The sequence below is a fragment of the Ursus maritimus genome, unplaced genomic scaffold (assembly GCF_017311325.1).
Source record: "Ursus maritimus isolate PB19 unplaced genomic scaffold, ASM1731132v1 scaffold_21, whole genome shotgun sequence".
Classification (NCBI taxonomy): domain Eukaryota; kingdom Metazoa; phylum Chordata; class Mammalia; order Carnivora; family Ursidae; genus Ursus; species Ursus maritimus.
Window position 1 is genome coordinate 50,777,700 of NW_024424564.1, and position 16,503 is coordinate 50,794,202.

Sequence of the window (16,503 nt, forward strand, 5' to 3'; positions counted from 1 at the left end):
AGTACGTATATCTTTTGGCATCAGCGCTGAAAATCCTTAGCGAGGACTGGAACTAATTACACAAAACAGTCACACGTATCAGTTCTGTCTATGGCGTCCGCTTAGTGACGAGTCAGGCCTATTTCCTTTTTTCTGAGAGTCAAATTTGGAATTTTTCATGCTATGCTGACATTTAAAGGAAAAAACCGAAGAAGGGAAGTAATCAAGAAAAAATAGTTTTCAAGCTGACGTTAATAAGGAAAAAGCCACTCACGATCAGCAACCCGGCTTAAATCCTGGAAGCCACGTACCTTCTGCAGTTTCCGAATCCCATGCCGAGTCTCTCTGACTCTACCTTTTTTTGGCCACTCGTGTTCACCTTCTCGTCCTTTTTCATTTGAATTTCAAGATCCTTATAGGCTAATCGCAGTGACGAAACCCTGCCAGAAAAACCAAATACTCCTTAATTTAGCTTTAATTCTGTGTTCTCCAGTTAGAGCACTACGCAAAATTAAACACGTCGCTTGTAATTTGAGCTTTGTGCCGCTTTCCATAATTAATAATTAGGAAGGCAAGTTGGCACTTTCTTCCCCTAAAGGTCTTCTTTGAGCAGACGCTCAAGAAAATTTGAATGAGTTTACAGCCACTTTTGGTTGCTGCCGAACTGTTCCAGTTCCCATCAGCCATCATCACGTAACAATGGTCTATACCACCTGCTACAGAATTACATGTTACACACAGAAATTATGTCAAACGAGATAGTAAAAAGCAGAATTCCTTACCTGGATTAATATTTCCTTTATACTTGCACATTACAGAGCCAAAGTAGGTTAGTCTCACTGGTTTGCTTGGTTTTAAGTATACACCCACCCACACACTTATATGTATTTGACTTTACAAACAGATAAATTAAGAAGGAGTTACTTAATTGCAAAAGGATTCTTCAGAAGATCTCTGTATCATCAGGCTTCTGAGAGCATTTAAAACAGCGCTGCAAGTCAGACACTATAAAGATCGGTTTATCAAAAGCTGTTACGAATGATGCACCACAGGGGTAAAAAGAGGCATACGCCACTGTCCCCGGCCCCCAGATTTCTAAAAATGTTATAAATACTTGATTTTTCACAAAGAAAACTATGCCTGTATCAGCAATAACAAGAGTATTTTATATTAGTAAGACAGCAACAAAACGTCGGGGTCCTGAAAGGTGACGCATCCATCGTATCAGGAACTCTAAGCTATTATCCATTTTATAAAATTGTGTGAAATGTCATGAATTCCTCGTAAGGCACTGTGTGAATTCCATACTAATATAAATACATTTCTCTGTATTACCAGGGAATGACAACGGAATGTCCTACTAGAAAAACATAGTCAACAGAAAATAGAAAAAAAAATGGAAAAAAAAAGATCCTTCTGCTGTTTTCTTCCTTAGTAAGCCAAGCACGATTTGTTTTTGTTTTGACCTGGTAGTCTGCTCTCTTTACTATTATTCCTACCGAACAGATTCTCACAATGTACTCAGTTTTATCACTCAGAAAGTAAGTAATAGCTTTGAGTATACTTTTTGGAGGAAGACAACAGATCTGTTGAAAATCATGAATAGATAGGGGTGCCTGGGTGGGACAGCGGTTGGGCGTCTGCCTTCGGCTCAGGGCGTGATCCCAGCGTTATGGGATCGAGCCCCACATCAGGCTCCTCCGCTAGGAGCCTGCTTCTTCCTCTCCCACTCCCCCTGCTTGTGTTCCCTCTCTCGCTGGCTGTCTCTATCTCTGTCGAATAAATAAATAAAATCTTTAAAAAAAAAAAAAGAAAATCATGAATAGATAAAACGGTAGCACCAGATTCTTCTGGAGAAGATGAATGGATGGGGGGAAACGGTGCTACTAGGGAGAGAGGAGATGGGAGAGCTTTCCTACTCCAGATCTGACATGGGACTGGGTCTCCTGCCCATGAAAAGCATGCACTTGACCGCCCAGGCTTCCCGTCACACCAATGGAATTAAGAAGTCGAGACTCGTGTTTCTCAAAGTGCGGGAGCCCTTCCTGGTCCCGGCTCAAGGGAGGGCGTTAAGCCACTGAGATCAAGCAAGGGGAGCAGCTCTGCCTCTTCCCACTCTCCCCACCGACAGTGCAGACCCCTCTGAGGGGGGGGGCCCAGGAACTGCCTGCCAGGCGGTGAGGACGAGGCTAGTGCACGGACAGTTAGAATTTCACAGGCTGACGAGAGAGGAAACTGCTGCTCTTGACAGTGTACTGAGCTGAAGTAACTATTCACAGCCATTACAACGAGAACTTGCGGAACAGGCTTGTTGCATCTTAAGGGTAAAATGTGTGTTACTGTCTTGGGCTGGCGCAGCCCCGGTTTGGTGGAACTGGGCTGCCCGGGGCTGAGAGGGAGGACAGTGTTTCGGGCGAGCCTGTCCTGAACGTGGCCAAAAAAGCCGCTTCCCAAATCAGATCCAGAACCCCCCGGGGCCCACATCTCTGCGTGTACGCCGTGACTGTCCTAAAGAAAGCTACCAGTTAAGGCAGGGCTGCTGCTAACATTATTGCGCTAATCTCCATCCACGGACCCGCAGGGAGGAAGCTGGTGCTTCCTGCGTTCCCTGCCTTCGGACAGGCTCCCACTGGATTTTCCACGCTCCAGGAAAACCACAGCCTAGCAATCTGCACACAGCCCACTCCCAACCTCAAGAGGAGCAGTGTGAGGCCTCAGATTTGACCATGCCCCGCTTTCCCAGGGTCGAGAACCTAGCACAGAGAAATTAAAGCGAGGTCTGTGACCCAAGGAAGCACATGTTACAGAAAGCATTTCAAACCGTATTTAGCCTAACTACAGTTTAGTGCTGCCCCCTATGTTCTTCGAGTTAAATGACAAGGAGAAATAACAACTTCAAATCCTCAGGGCTTAGCAACCAGAAAGTCCCTCCGCGGACTGTTAGTGTGAATAGTAAGACTCACACAAATTGAGCCCTCCCCCTGCGTCAGGCATTGTCTGGTGCACTTGCAGGAGCGTGAACTAAGTTCATCCTCAAAGCATCAAACCGCATAAAATAAGCATTATTATTTTCTTCATGACGCCGCCTACAGTAACTGAAGCAGAACTGATGGAATACACATGAAGAGAAGAGAAAATATCCAGAAGTAAAATAAACACACGTAAGAACTAGGAACCCAAGCTGCCTCTCCTGTCTGTGCTGTGTTCACCCTGCGCTCTGCTCTCCCCGTGACCGTTTCTACCCAGCACAGGCACTCTGCAGACCGCCACGCCGCTCTTCTGTTCCCAACACGAACGGGGCCTCTCAAGAGCCTTCAGGGCATACTTAAGCCATTCCCTTGACTGGCCTCCTGGCTTCCAGCTTCTGGCCCACATTCTGTGTGTCCCGATCTCACTACCAAACTCACTTTCCAAAATGCATCCCTTCATTCCAGTGCTCCTCTCGGATAAAACGTAAAACGACTGGCCTGACTTCAAGGTGCTCCACCTTATCATTCCAATTTCTCCAATCCAGGCAGCCCCCCTCCCCAGCAGCCAATAAACAAACAAACAAACAAACAAATAAATAAAATAAAATGGCATCTGGAAAGCAAACCTCAGAGTTGTGTGATTAACAGATTAATGGTTTCATTCACTAAAAACACACTATTGGAACTAAGTCAAACTTACATTGATTCTTCCTTAGGTGCCGCCCTGGCCAGAAGGTCTTCCTGTTCCTTCATTTTATCTACAGCTTGGGCTTGTTTTTCAATTTCATTAAAGCATGTATTCGCCACTTTCTGGGCTCCCAAACTTCCTTTTTTGGCCCCAAGCTAGAAGATAAACAGAATCAGATTCTACCCAAACTGCTGAGAGCTTCTGCGCCAACAGCTGACACGTAACGAGCTTTATTACCTGCCGGGCACTGTGACCTGCACTTTACATCTGTTCTCTCACTTAGTCCTCACGACCCTGTCAAGCTGGCATTACTGTCAGCCCCAGTTCACAGATGAGCAGCTCAAGCTGAGGCAAGTTAAGTGACCTGACTGCGATCACGCAGCCGCGAGGTGACAAAGTGGCTGCCTTGGTGCCTGCCCTCTAAAGGGAGCCGTGGTCTCCGAAAGCTCAGCAACCCTCCAAGCCTGGAGCAATGGCATCGCTTACAGAAATGCACATATGACAGGGACTCCCACAGAGCCTCTGCTGATTTTTTAAAAAAATGTTGTCGACAGAAAAATGTCGTCGAACACTCATTCTAGAAAATCTTCACTACGTCTAACATTCATCTCATTGCACAAAGCACAGGTTCTTCCTCAAAGCCACATGCATCGTACACAATATGGGAGTGACAAAGGCGGCTCTCTCGAGAGCGGGGGCTACTTTAGAGCTGAGTTACCAGGTATTTACACACGATACTCACTCCTCTTTTAGCTTGACTTGGTTTCTTTTTTATGAGAGAGGACACCTCTGCCAAAAATAAAAAGTAGAAAGTCAGCCCAATAGAAATACACAATTTTTCTATTTTTAGTGTATCTTTAACCAAATCTTAAGACACCGCATATCATTATTTAAGAGACTGTAACATTTTCCACATGGGTTTGTCACCCAGAAGGCTCAAGCGTATCAGTGTACTTTACATTAAGAGCTTGGTTAAATGGAGTTTCTCGGTATTTGCAGGCAGTATCCAAACTCGGAGAAAACGTTTTCTGCATACACACTGAAGAGAAAGAGAGCGCCCGGCCTGGCCCCATATGAAGCTTTCTTCAGGAGCACTTCTCATGTGTATCAGGACAAGCTCTATTAAGATCTGCTCTTCAAAAACTTTTAGAATTACTTAAAAATATTAAGCTAGCCAGGCATTATGTATGCAACTAAAGCAGTGATGTTTTTTCACCTTGACTTACTACAGATTTTATCTATTCATCAACACGAATTATAAAGCATTCCATTATTTTAGTAGCAGTACCTTCTAAATTGTACAAAAATCTATGATGATTTAAGAGAGAGTTCCTTAAAAATTGTTTTCTGGGTAAACATTAATCATAGATTATATATTCTATGTTTACGAGATGCAGTAAGAATAAAATTTTAACTTTTTTCTTACGAAGATGAGAATGTGGTTTAATAGGAAAAGACAGCATAAAACCACAAACAACGAAGATTCAAATTTAGCCCTAATGAGACCTTAACATCATTACATTTCAAGTGTGAAAAAGAGACCCATGGAAGTTTCTCTTTCCATCGCCTCCTTCTGGATGCGTGTGGCGGTAGTCACACAATCTGCCCCCAACCTCCCACAAGGCTGTTCCCGCAGGATGAAAATACCCGAACATTTCTAATAGTTTAGCTATTTTTCACCCAAGTACTTGTTTTCCAATTAATGCCAAGTAATATGCACTGATTTCAGGATGTAATTCTCTGATAATGAAACATTAAAGATCACTGTAAAATCAGAAAGAGAAGAAAATACTAGCAGTTCTTGAGTCAACGGGAATGACGGGGCTGCTTGCCCTCCCTCTGCTCACGCTGGGAACAAACCAGCACAACACAAATGAGCAAATCAACGGCACCAACAGCAGCTTCAGGCAGGCAATTCACGGGCCTCAAGCTGGCTGAATGGAACGGCATTTTTTTACTCAATAAAATCTTATTAACAGATTAATGGTCACGATGCCGTGTTAAGTCTACAAAATCTAGGTAGAACGTACAGACGGGATGCATTTTTTGTCGTAATGATCTTACTCTCTAAATCAGAACGTGGAGTCATAGGCCTATTACCTAAAGCAGCCTTCGTTGGTGCATTAAGACCTTCCACGCTCGGTCCTCGCTCTGGTCCGCCTGAAAGGTAAATATACTGCTATTAATATAGAAAACACACTCCTCAAACGCGCTCTGAATGTGTAATAAATTGTACTTTCTCGGTTCCACATATCTTGCCCCGTTTTGCCAATGACTGTTTTTCTGTCTAGTTCCATATTCTATTTTATCATAAGAATTTTGATTAAAAAAAAGAATTTTGAGGGGCGCCTGGGTGGCGCAGTTGTTAAGCGTCTGCCTTCGGCTCCGGGTGTGATCCCAGCGTTCTGGGATCGAGCCCCACATCAGGCTCCTCCGCTAGGAGCCTGCTTCTTCCTCTCCCACTGCCCCTGCTTGTGTTCCCTCTCTCGCTGGCTGTCTCTCTCTGTCAAATAAATAAAATCTTTAAAAAAAAAATAAAAATTAAAAAAATAAAAATTAAAAAAATTAAAAAAAAAAAAGAATTTTGATTTAAAAGTCCACTGAAACAGAAGTATACTTTTTATCCAGTTGCTTTATAGGATAAAAATGTTAGTGATCTCTAATTACTCGAAATTCTACCTTACGATCTGGTGTTGTAAAATGAATTGCTCTGAGATACCTAGTACATACATGGATTATACACCCAATATATGTTAATATTGGTAAATTACAACGCCAATCTTATCAGTGATAGAAACCTAAATTTCCAGGTGCCAGGAAATCTGTGCTGTTTTCTAGTTTGCCTAAAAAAATGATTCTGGTTAGGAAACTCTATTATGTCTTCATTTAAAAAATATTTTATCTTAATTTTATTACTTTAAAAATGAATAAACAAGGGGCGTCTGAGTGGCTCAGTCGGTTAAGCATCTGCCTTCGACTCAGGTCATGATCCCAGGATCCTGGGATCCAGCCCCACAGCAGGCTCCCCCGCTGCGCAGGGAGCCGGCTTCTCCCTCTCCCTCTGCCTGCCACTCCCCCTGCTTGTGCTCCCTCTGTCAAATGAGTAAATAAAATCTTTAAAAAACTGAATAAATAAAATGCAATCTATCCAGGCCATGGGATATTACTTGGTCAGAAAACGGAATGAAGTCCTGACACCTGCTACGACTTGGTCGGACCTCGAAAACATGACGCTAAGCTCAAGAAGCTGGTCACAGAAGACCCGACATCGTAGGATTCCATCGAGATGAAACGCCTAGAACAGGCAAATCCTTAGAGACAGAAGCAGCCTGGTGCTTGCCAGGGCTGGGGAGCAGGGCAGAATGGGGACTGTTCACAGGTACAGGCTTTCTTTGGGGGCTGCTGAAAATGTTCTGGAGTAAACAGTGTCGATGGTGGCACAACCTTGTGAATACACAAAAACCACTGAACTGAACAGTTTAAAAAAGGGTAAATTTTATGATGCATTGAATTTTATGTCAATAAAGCTGTTATTTAAAACATGACAGGCCTGACAGAGATTTAGAGGAAACATATCTTATAAGTATTTATTTATTTTTAAAGATTTATTTGTTTGGGACGCCTGGGTGGCTCAGTCGGTTAAGGGTCCAACTCTTGATTTTGGCTCAGGTCATGATCCCAGGGCTGTGAGATCAAGTCCCATGTCAGGCTCTGTGCTGAATGTGGAGTCTGCTTAAGATTCTCTCTTTCCTTCTCCCTCTGTCCCTCCCTGTTCGTGTGCTCTTTCTCAAAAAAAAAAAGATTTGAGAGAGGGCACACACCAGCCGGGGGAGGCAGAGGGAGGAGAGAGAGAATCTTAAGCAGACTCCCCGCTGAGCAAGGAGCCGATCCCAGGACCCCGAGATCATGACCTGAGCCAAAATCAAGAGTCAGCCACTTCACCGACTGAGCGACCCAGGAGCCCCTATAAATATTTAAAAGGTAAACTCTACTTAAGGCATTGGAGTAGGCAAAGCAGGATGAGTGAGAACAATGGCATTTTGTGGAAAAAGGGCTGACTACACATTTCTTATTACCTACCATGGGCCAGGAACTGCTGGGCACTGGAGGAATGCCAGGGAATAAGGACACTTAGGCAGAGGATGTCAGGACCCACATTCCATTGGTCACAATTCTTTTGATCTCCCTTTTCATTATGTAACCCTTAAGTTGACTCAAGACTGCACCCTGTCGCCCCACGCTGACAAGGGAAATGCTGGGCTCGGCCTGGAGAGCTGAGAACTGCTGGTGAGACTCTGGTGGGGAACCGAGGAGGAAATGCTGCTGCAGGGGGCAAGGGGGGGGTGGCATTCTAAACAATAAAGCCTTCGGGAGGAACTCTTCAGGTAAGAATGTAGATTTTAAAATATTTACAAGGGGCGCCTGGGTGGCGCAGTAATTAAGCGTCTGCCTTCGGCTCAGGGCGTGATCCCGGCGTTCTGGGATCGAGCCCCACATCAGGCTCCTCCGCTAGGAGCCTGCTTCTTCCTCTCCCACTCCCCCTGCCTGTGTTCCCTCTCTCGCTGGCTGTCTCTATCTCTGTCAAATAAATAAAATCTTTAAAAAAAAATAATTAAATAAAATATTTACAACAGGGGAGCCTGGGTGCTCGGTTGGTTGAGTGTCCAACTCTTGGCTTCGGCTCAGGGTCGTGAGATGGAGCCCCACATGACCTCGGGCTCCGCACTCAGCAGGGAGTCTGCTTGAAGATGCTCTCTCCCCTTCTGCCCCTGCCCCACCTGCACACGAGCACGCTCTCTAATAAATAAATAAATCTCAAAAAAAAAAAATATGTATAAGAACAAAATCTTGTTCTGCAGGTAGTTACCTTTGTCTCCTGGTAGTAAAACAAACGAGACACCCGGACTCCAGAGGGCGCACGGGCTTCCGTGGCACGTGAGCTCCAAGGCCTTTTATGCTAATTAGTTGTAAGTACAACATTCAGATTGTCTTCTGTACTCTCGGGAGGTACAAAGCCTACCTTTTCTCTGCGTTAGTCAGGACTGTGTCGGGATTATTTTGTCTCTTCTGTCCTTACGGATCAATGGCTCAGGCAGACTCCTTATCTTAAAAAACCACCTCTTAAAAAACCACCTCTCCCTGGAGTTGCTCACAGCCCATGAGCTAACGGGGCAGGGTCATTCCCAGAACCAAGGTGCCGCACTACGAGCGAGACCAGACGCAGAAATGTGGTAGTGGCCGGAGTGCCCGTGGGGTGGACGTGGCCTCTTAACAACAGGCCCTCGAGCAGAGACTCCAGGAGGCAGGCAGCCACATGGCTACCAGGGGGCAGATCCCTACTGCAAGCAAAACATAAAGCAAACACAGGAAAGAACCAAAGGGCCGGTGTGGCTGCAGTGTGGTGCGGGTCTAAGGAACTGAAAATCGAAACGCCACTTAGAGATGTGTTCTTAGCAAGCATTTAGGGTTCATACGCACAAAAAATGAAATGTGCAAAAAAACCCACAGGTTGCCCATCATACCAAACTCAGCCATGCCAGAATCCTTTGCATATTAAGGAAACAAGCTTTTTATCTATATACAGATTGCAAGCGTTTATCACTTGTCATTAAACCATTTCTTCAGAACAGAAATGTTGTATCTGTAACAGATTCATTAATCTCTTCCTCTCACGAGGCTTGAATATGCATAGAAAAGCTTCACCCGTGTTTCTTCTAGTAACCTCATATTTTCGTGATTTGTATTTAAGTAAACCAACTAAATTTAGGTTGACGTAAAGAGTAAAGAAGGAATTCTGCTTTATTTTCTTATTTTTTCCAAAATGCTAGACACTTCTCCCAATTCCATTCACTCACCGTTCCCCAGGATGCAGAATGTTCCCATCCTGGTTTGCTGATAGGTCGACTCCTAAGACCAGTAACATTAAAAACAGGCATCCTAAAATCTGCTGTTTGATGGAATCTCAGACATTCCTACCCTTTTACCTAGAATTCAGTACAAATGAAGCGACTTTTCCTTCCAGCCTGCTCCCCGACCCCACTCACACAGAGACCTGAATGACCACTGTTCTAAGACTCTCTTCTCGATAAATACCAGTCAGTCTCCAACCCTCCAGTAAAACCCTTGCCAGAAAGTTTCTCAAAAATCTTAGTCATAAAGCTGGTTGAGTGTTTGGTTCTTCCTATGACACGAAGTTCCCAAAAGTAGTTCCAGGCTCAGTTTATACCAGCCCAAGCTTTTGGCGCCACAGCCCAGGGGTGCCCTGCACAGCCGTCAAACGGTGCTGTTAATTTACACGAACTTTCTGGCTAACAAAAAATGTTCAATCTTAAAACAGAAAAAGTTGAGGTCTTGATCCTTGTTATTCAAGTGATTTTTTTAAAATACAAGCAACTGATGTAAGTATATTTACAATAAATATAATCCCAGAGCGCCTGCCTGCCACTGTCAGTTAAGCGTCCAACTCTTGGCTTCGGCTCAGGTCAGGATCTCAGGGTCCTGGGATCGAGTCCTGCATGGGGCTCTGCTTGAGATTCTCCCTCTCCCTCTCCCCCTCCCGCTCGTGCACGCTCTCTCTCCCTCTCAAATAAATAAAATCTTTTAGATAAATAAATAAAATCGTATAATAAAATCACCAAATGCAAATCATTAGGTATCGACTATTTACATGATCGTTTTTAAAATTGAAATCTTGTTTTCCTTGTATGGAAGTAACATATACTCATTACAAAAGTTCACTCATTTCACACATGGATCAAGTCGAAGGTAAAAGTACTTTATTCAGTAATTTCACTCTCCAGTTAGCAATCTGGTATGTACCTTCCAGAATGTTTTCTGTGTGTATATGTTTTTGTTTCATTTTTTATAAAAATGAGATCATATTCCCTGTTCAGTTAATTTTTCCCCCACTATACCATCTATCCGCCCAACATGGGGCTTAATCCCACAACCCTGAGATCGCGACTTAAGAGCTGGACGCTCAACTGACTGCACCCAGGCGCCCCTAGGATCTTATTTTCTATTCGTCTCACAGCACACCACTGAACCAAAGGAGAGCAGTACAGGACAGTTCTGAAGACTACCTTCATTATTGGCTGGGGTGGTTTCCTCGTTCCTCGGTGGCAAAGACGACGCTTCCGGTTGTGCCGACGCCCAGCCTGTGCCGCTCGTCTGCCGCAAGGTGAGAAGAGTCATCAGTAAGCAAAGCGAGGAAAGTCACAAAAAAGTCAAAGCAGGGGAAAGGCTAGGAAGTTAACAGTCACCTTCTAAGTATCTTGGATTAGCGGAAAGGAAAGATAATATTAAAACATGTCTATTCTTTTTTTTAAAAAGATTTATGTACGTATTCTAGAGAGAGCGAGTGTGCACGTGTGGGGGGAGGGGCGGAGGGAGAGAGAGACAGAGACAGAGACAGAACCTGAAGCAGCGTCCCCGCTGTGCGCAGAGCCTGATGCAGGGCTCAGTCTCATGACCCACGAGATCGTGACCCAGCCGAAACCAAGAGGCAGACACTTGACCGACTGAGCCCCCAGGCGCCCCCAGAGCACACTCATCCTGATGAGCCCCAGTAGTGCACGGAGCTGCTGAATCTTTATACCGTATACCTGAAAGTCATATGACACTGTTGTGTCAATTACACTTCAACTGTGATCACCAAGTCATTGATAAATCAGGTGGTGCCTGCCAGGCTTTTCTCCAGTAAAGGTGCCATTTTCCCCTTCCCATCCCCTAGTCCTGAGAAGCGAGTCACCAAGTTGGTCCTGAGGGCAGAGCATCTATGTATATGACTGAATTTTTCTGTAAGGAAGATCATCCCTTCTCTTCGTTTATTTATTCAATCATCTATTTATATTAGTGTAGACTTGTGGGCATTTATTTTATTCTTTGGATTATAATCCAAACGGTCATTACTTAGTTTGCTGTTGAAACTGTTCCGGCTTTGACCCTTGGGAACTCTTTCGGGTTGGTTCCTGAGTGCTTTACACATGCCCTCCTCTATCTGCCACCTCCTCTGCCCAGCACTTCCTTCCCTTCCAGCCCTACAGGATGCTCCAGGCTCAGCTGCCCCAGCAGCCCCAGTCCTAGAATCTGCCGTTTCTCCACAGGTAGCCCTAGTCCCTCCTGACATTTAGAAATCAGCGTGGGGGGGCTGGGTGTGCCCGTCTCGGGGCCTCTCGGTGGGCAGAGGCGGGTCCTACCTCTGTGTGTGTAGTCACCCGGGGACACACACATATCTGTCACCAGGGCTCCACTGTGTGGGTCTGCGTGTGTGTGTGTGTGCGTACAGAGAGATACTAAAATACAGGTGAGTTCACAGACTACTAATGCCAGCACTTGTGCGCATCAAACTGTTCCTCTCTCTCTTCCCGTCAGCCTGTTGTTTCTACCCTAACACTTCTCAGCTGTCAGTCATGCATATTCTATACCTTGTTCTACAGTAAACAAGAGGTACAGGGGCGCCCGGGTGGCTCAGTTGGTTAAACCTCTGCCTTTGGCTCAGGTCAGGATCCTGGAGATCAGGGATCAAGCCCCTTATCAGGCTCCCTGCTCAGCGGGGAGTCGGCTTCTCCCTCTGACCCTCCCCCTCCATACACTCTCTCTCAATAAATAAAATCTAAAAAATAAAAATAAACAAGAGGTGCAGATTGTGACAGAACACCTCATTTTTTCTTTTGCTTTCTGTTCCCTCCTTGTTTGGTAACTGCTTTGTCAATGAACACGTACGTGCACATTATAATCACCAAAAAAAATCAAGGGTTAGCAACTGATACAACTTGATTCTGGCTCATTCCCTGGAGGCTCGCTCGGTGCCAGCTCCTACTTCCTTGCGTCAGTACTGACTTCGTTCTTTATTTAAGTGCCGAGCCCAACGCAGGGCTTGAACTCACAACCCTGACACCAAGACCTGGGCTGAGATCAAGACTCGGCTGCTTAACCGACCAAGCCACTCAGGCGCCCCTGCCTGCATCCTTCTATACTTCCCTGGCAGCTCGCTATAGAGGTACGACTAAGTTCTGGCTACTAAGACGCGAGCAGAAGTCACGTGCACTACCTCTACTATTTTTTAGTAAAAGGATGGGGCACTTGCTTTCCTAGATGCTTGCCCCCTTCCCACCGCTGCACAAGATCATGGACTGGAGCAGACACTCGGACCGGGAGACGGAAGCCAACATGTGGAGAAGAACCAAATAAATCCCTCCCTCGGTCACCCCTGGACAACCGACTTCAGAAATGCTGATGGAAATTCATTTCCATCTTGTTTAAGAGACTGTATTTCAGGGTTGTGAGTTACAGCAGCCTAGCCTGGCTCCTAAGTGAAACACTTAAATATATACCCATTTAAATATATACACTTCGTAAATGTAAGAGTAAGCATACTTTAAAATTGTATGAAGCCTAACACATACCTCAGGAGAAGCGTGAGAGGCAAAAAAGTCTTCCTCTTTCGGTGGAGGGGTCAGAGGCGGAACCACGCAGCTATCCAGCCACAGCTAGAACCAAAACGTAAAGCACCACTTAGCCCTTCGTCTGGCTTTAAAAGGGTTTATTTAATCATCCCACTCCCTTCCTAGAGATCTGTTTGCTAAAGACTGGTACTTTCTACTACTATACAGTAGTAACAGGCCTATGCAGGGCCCCTGAGCACCTTTTAGTAATATATCAATCCAGTAACTTTTGCATCCAAACCTTGAGGATGTCAAGTACCAGATTCACAAGCCATTTCTGGAAAGGAGAAATCGAGGACTCAGTTTCTAAGTGCAGGTTCCAAAGTATGGCCAATCCTCATTAATCGTGGTTTCCACATTTGCAAATTCACCTACTTGCCGTAATTTACTTGTGACTCCCAAATCGATGCTTGAGACGCGTCTGCGGTCCTTCGCAGACGCGCGGATCCGCGAAGAATGTGAGCCACCCAAGGTACGCGTTCCCGGCGGAGGCAGAACAAGGGGATGCCCTGCCTTCTCGCGTTAGCTCTCACACTGTAAGTAAGTGTCCTTCCTGTGGTCTACTTAGTGCCCATTTTTCACATTTTTGTGCTTTGTTGGTGATTTCATTGTCTAAATTGGCCCCAAAGCCTAGTGCTGAAGTCCCACTTAGGGCTCCTAAGCACACGGAGGCTGTGATGTGCCTTATAGAAAAAATACAGTGTTAGGTAAGCTTCATTCGGACATGAGTTATATATGGTGCTATGGCCAGGGAGCTCAATGTCCGTGAGTCAATGAGTATATATTAAATTTTATCTATTATCTGTTAAATGTTATTACATTAATATCCTATTAAGCATCACACACTCAGCTACATAATATATTCAATAAGGGGTCCTTAAGCAGAAGCACATGTAAAATCAGGTTACGTATTGCTCCGTTGAAGGAAACGTCGTGACCAGAAGCTTGTAGGAACCCAGCCCTCTATTTCCCCTGGGAGCGATGCTTCGGCATTTCCTAATTCAGGGCTCCCAGCAGCCTCACGGAGCATGACTTCCACGAACAATGAGAATCAGCTATAGGTTGTTTCCTTGCAAGAGAATCCTGTTAGAAGGTTTGACTATCTGGGATGGTTAAAACCACGTTTTCTACTGAAATAAATGTTCATCTGAAGGAGACAACCCAACCCGCCAGTGACTTACGTCAGTGCCGTGCTTCCGCGTCGCCTGGGAGGCCAGCGACTTGATTCTCTCCCGGTAGAGCTGAGCAGCGCGACTGTTGTACTTGGCGTTGGTGTCATTGGTGGCACAGCCGTGTTGATGGAAAAAGGAAGACTATGGAGGAAAATACACGAATTAATAGCAATACTGCATTAAATCTAACGTGACCGAAAACATTACTTCATGTTATGAAGGATTTTTTGGAAAATACTAGTGAAAACAAAAGTAATTAAACCACATAATTTACAAAAAAAATTTAAACCACATAATTTCATATAAACTTTTTCTTGTAAAAGGAATGCCTTCCACACATGCAACATTAATATTTTGGTAAAACTGGACACGAGACTCGCATTACAAAATGAAATCACTGGCCCTTCGTTCCTCCATTAAAGCACCTCTCTCATTCTGGGTTATTTTGTTACTTTGGGGGACATTTTCCACTCCGGACTACTTTTAGTTCATGAGAAATTCCTTTCAATTGGAATTCCACTAATTGAAATTGGTCAGGAGCATTGCTGACCTTCAGAACTATATCTTCATGAACAGAGACCACAGCATAAACAAGATGGTAAAACAAATGTTTAAACAATCAGAAGAAACTATGTTTACCTCATAAGGGTCCCTATTCAGACATGAATTACAGAATTCGTATCTTAATTCAAGTAGGCACTCGAAAAACCTGTATGAGCAACTCAATTTGATTAATCAGATATACTGAATTTGTAAATGAAGTTTAACATATTTGAGGATGCTTATTTAGGTTTGTAAGGGGAGTTAAGGAATCTGCTCTAAAACTGTAAGTTAACTGGACACTTATTTTTTTACGCAGAAATTCCTAAGCTGAGATGGGGATCTCGTTTGTCTTGTTCGCCACTGTAACCCGCACCTAGCCCAGAGCTTTGTGTGGACTAGGTATTTCACAGACTTGGGGATAAACAAGTCACCAGGGCCATCCACTGCCAAGCCCTTCCGGACTTTGCTATCCGACAGGGCCCCCAAGCTCGTACATGCGAATACCGAGCTTCCGTCCTAGTCTAACACGGATTTATTCGAGAAGGGAAATAGCATGTCTAACACGGATGTATTCGAGAAGGGAAATAGCATGTCTAACACGGATGTATTCGAGAAGGGAAATAGCATGTCTAACACGGATGTATTCGAGAAGGGAAATAGCATGTCTAACACGGATGTATTCGAGAAGGGAAATAGCATGTCTAACACGGATGTATTCGAGAAGGGAAATAGCATGTCTAACACGGATGTATTCGAGAAGGGAAATAGCATGTCTAACACGGATGTATTCGAGAAGGGAAATAGCATGTCTAACACGGATGTATTCGAGAAGGGAAATAGCATGTCTAACACGGATGTATTCGAGAAGGGAAATAGCATGTCTAACACGGATGTATTCGAGAAGGGAAATAGCATGTCTAACACGGATGTATTCGAGAAGGGAAATAGCATGTCTAACACGGATGTATTCGAGAAGGGAAATAGCATGTCTAACACGGATGTATTCGAGAAGGGAAATAGCATGTCTAACACGGATGTATTCGAGAAGGGAAATAGCATGTCTAACACGGATGTATTCGAGAAGGGAAATAGCATGTCTAACACGGATGTATTCGAGAAGGGAAATAGCATGTCTAACACGGATGTATTCGAGAAGGGAAATAGCATGTCTAACACGGATGTATTCGAGAAGGGAAATAGCATGTCTAACACGGATGTATTCGAGAAGGGAAATAGCATGTCTAACACGGATGTATTCGAGAAGGGAAATAGCATGTCTAACACGGATGTATTCGAGAAGGGAAATAGCATGTCTAACACGGATGTATTCGAGAAGGGAAATAGCATGTCTAACACGGATGTATTCGAGAAGGGAAATAGCATGTCTAAGGCGAACTTACTGCGTTAGCATTTCCTCCAACCTGCATGCATCGCAGCTGAAACCAAGACCAGTTAGAGTCCAGCTCTGTAGATCTAAATGGAAAGAATATTTGCAAACATTAACACATTTCCCCCCCAGAATCAAGCCACTACACTTTAGAAAACAAGAGACCCATCAGTTTCAGGATCCTGAAGACTTCTAAGTTTGGGTTAACAGTGACATACGATGCTGGGTCTGCAGGGTGCATGATGGCTGTGCCGGCAACTCCTGGCCGCTCTCGTCCTTCCTAGCAGCTAAGTCTCCGGGGGGGGGGGGGGGGGGGGGG

General features: G+C 44.7%; 1 protein-coding gene across 1 annotated transcript in view; it reads right to left on the reverse strand.

Moving 5' to 3' along the window:
* The window catches only part of ARFGAP3 (ADP ribosylation factor GTPase activating protein 3), a 48,545-nt gene that overhangs the window by 19,724 nt on the left and 12,318 nt on the right, over positions 1-16,503 (reverse strand). The window contains exons 3-10 of the mRNA XM_040637659.1: positions 16,198-16,270; positions 14,264-14,395; positions 13,044-13,127; positions 10,719-10,806; positions 5,737-5,796; positions 4,379-4,425; positions 3,649-3,791; positions 291-419 (exon numbers count right to left, since the gene is read on the reverse strand). Of these exons, the coding sequence (XP_040493593.1) occupies positions 291-419; positions 3,649-3,791; positions 4,379-4,425; positions 5,737-5,796; positions 10,719-10,806; positions 13,044-13,127; positions 14,264-14,395; positions 16,198-16,270 (756 nt within the window). The remainder of the gene's footprint in view (positions 1-290; positions 420-3,648; positions 3,792-4,378; positions 4,426-5,736; positions 5,797-10,718; positions 10,807-13,043; positions 13,128-14,263; positions 14,396-16,197; positions 16,271-16,503) is intronic.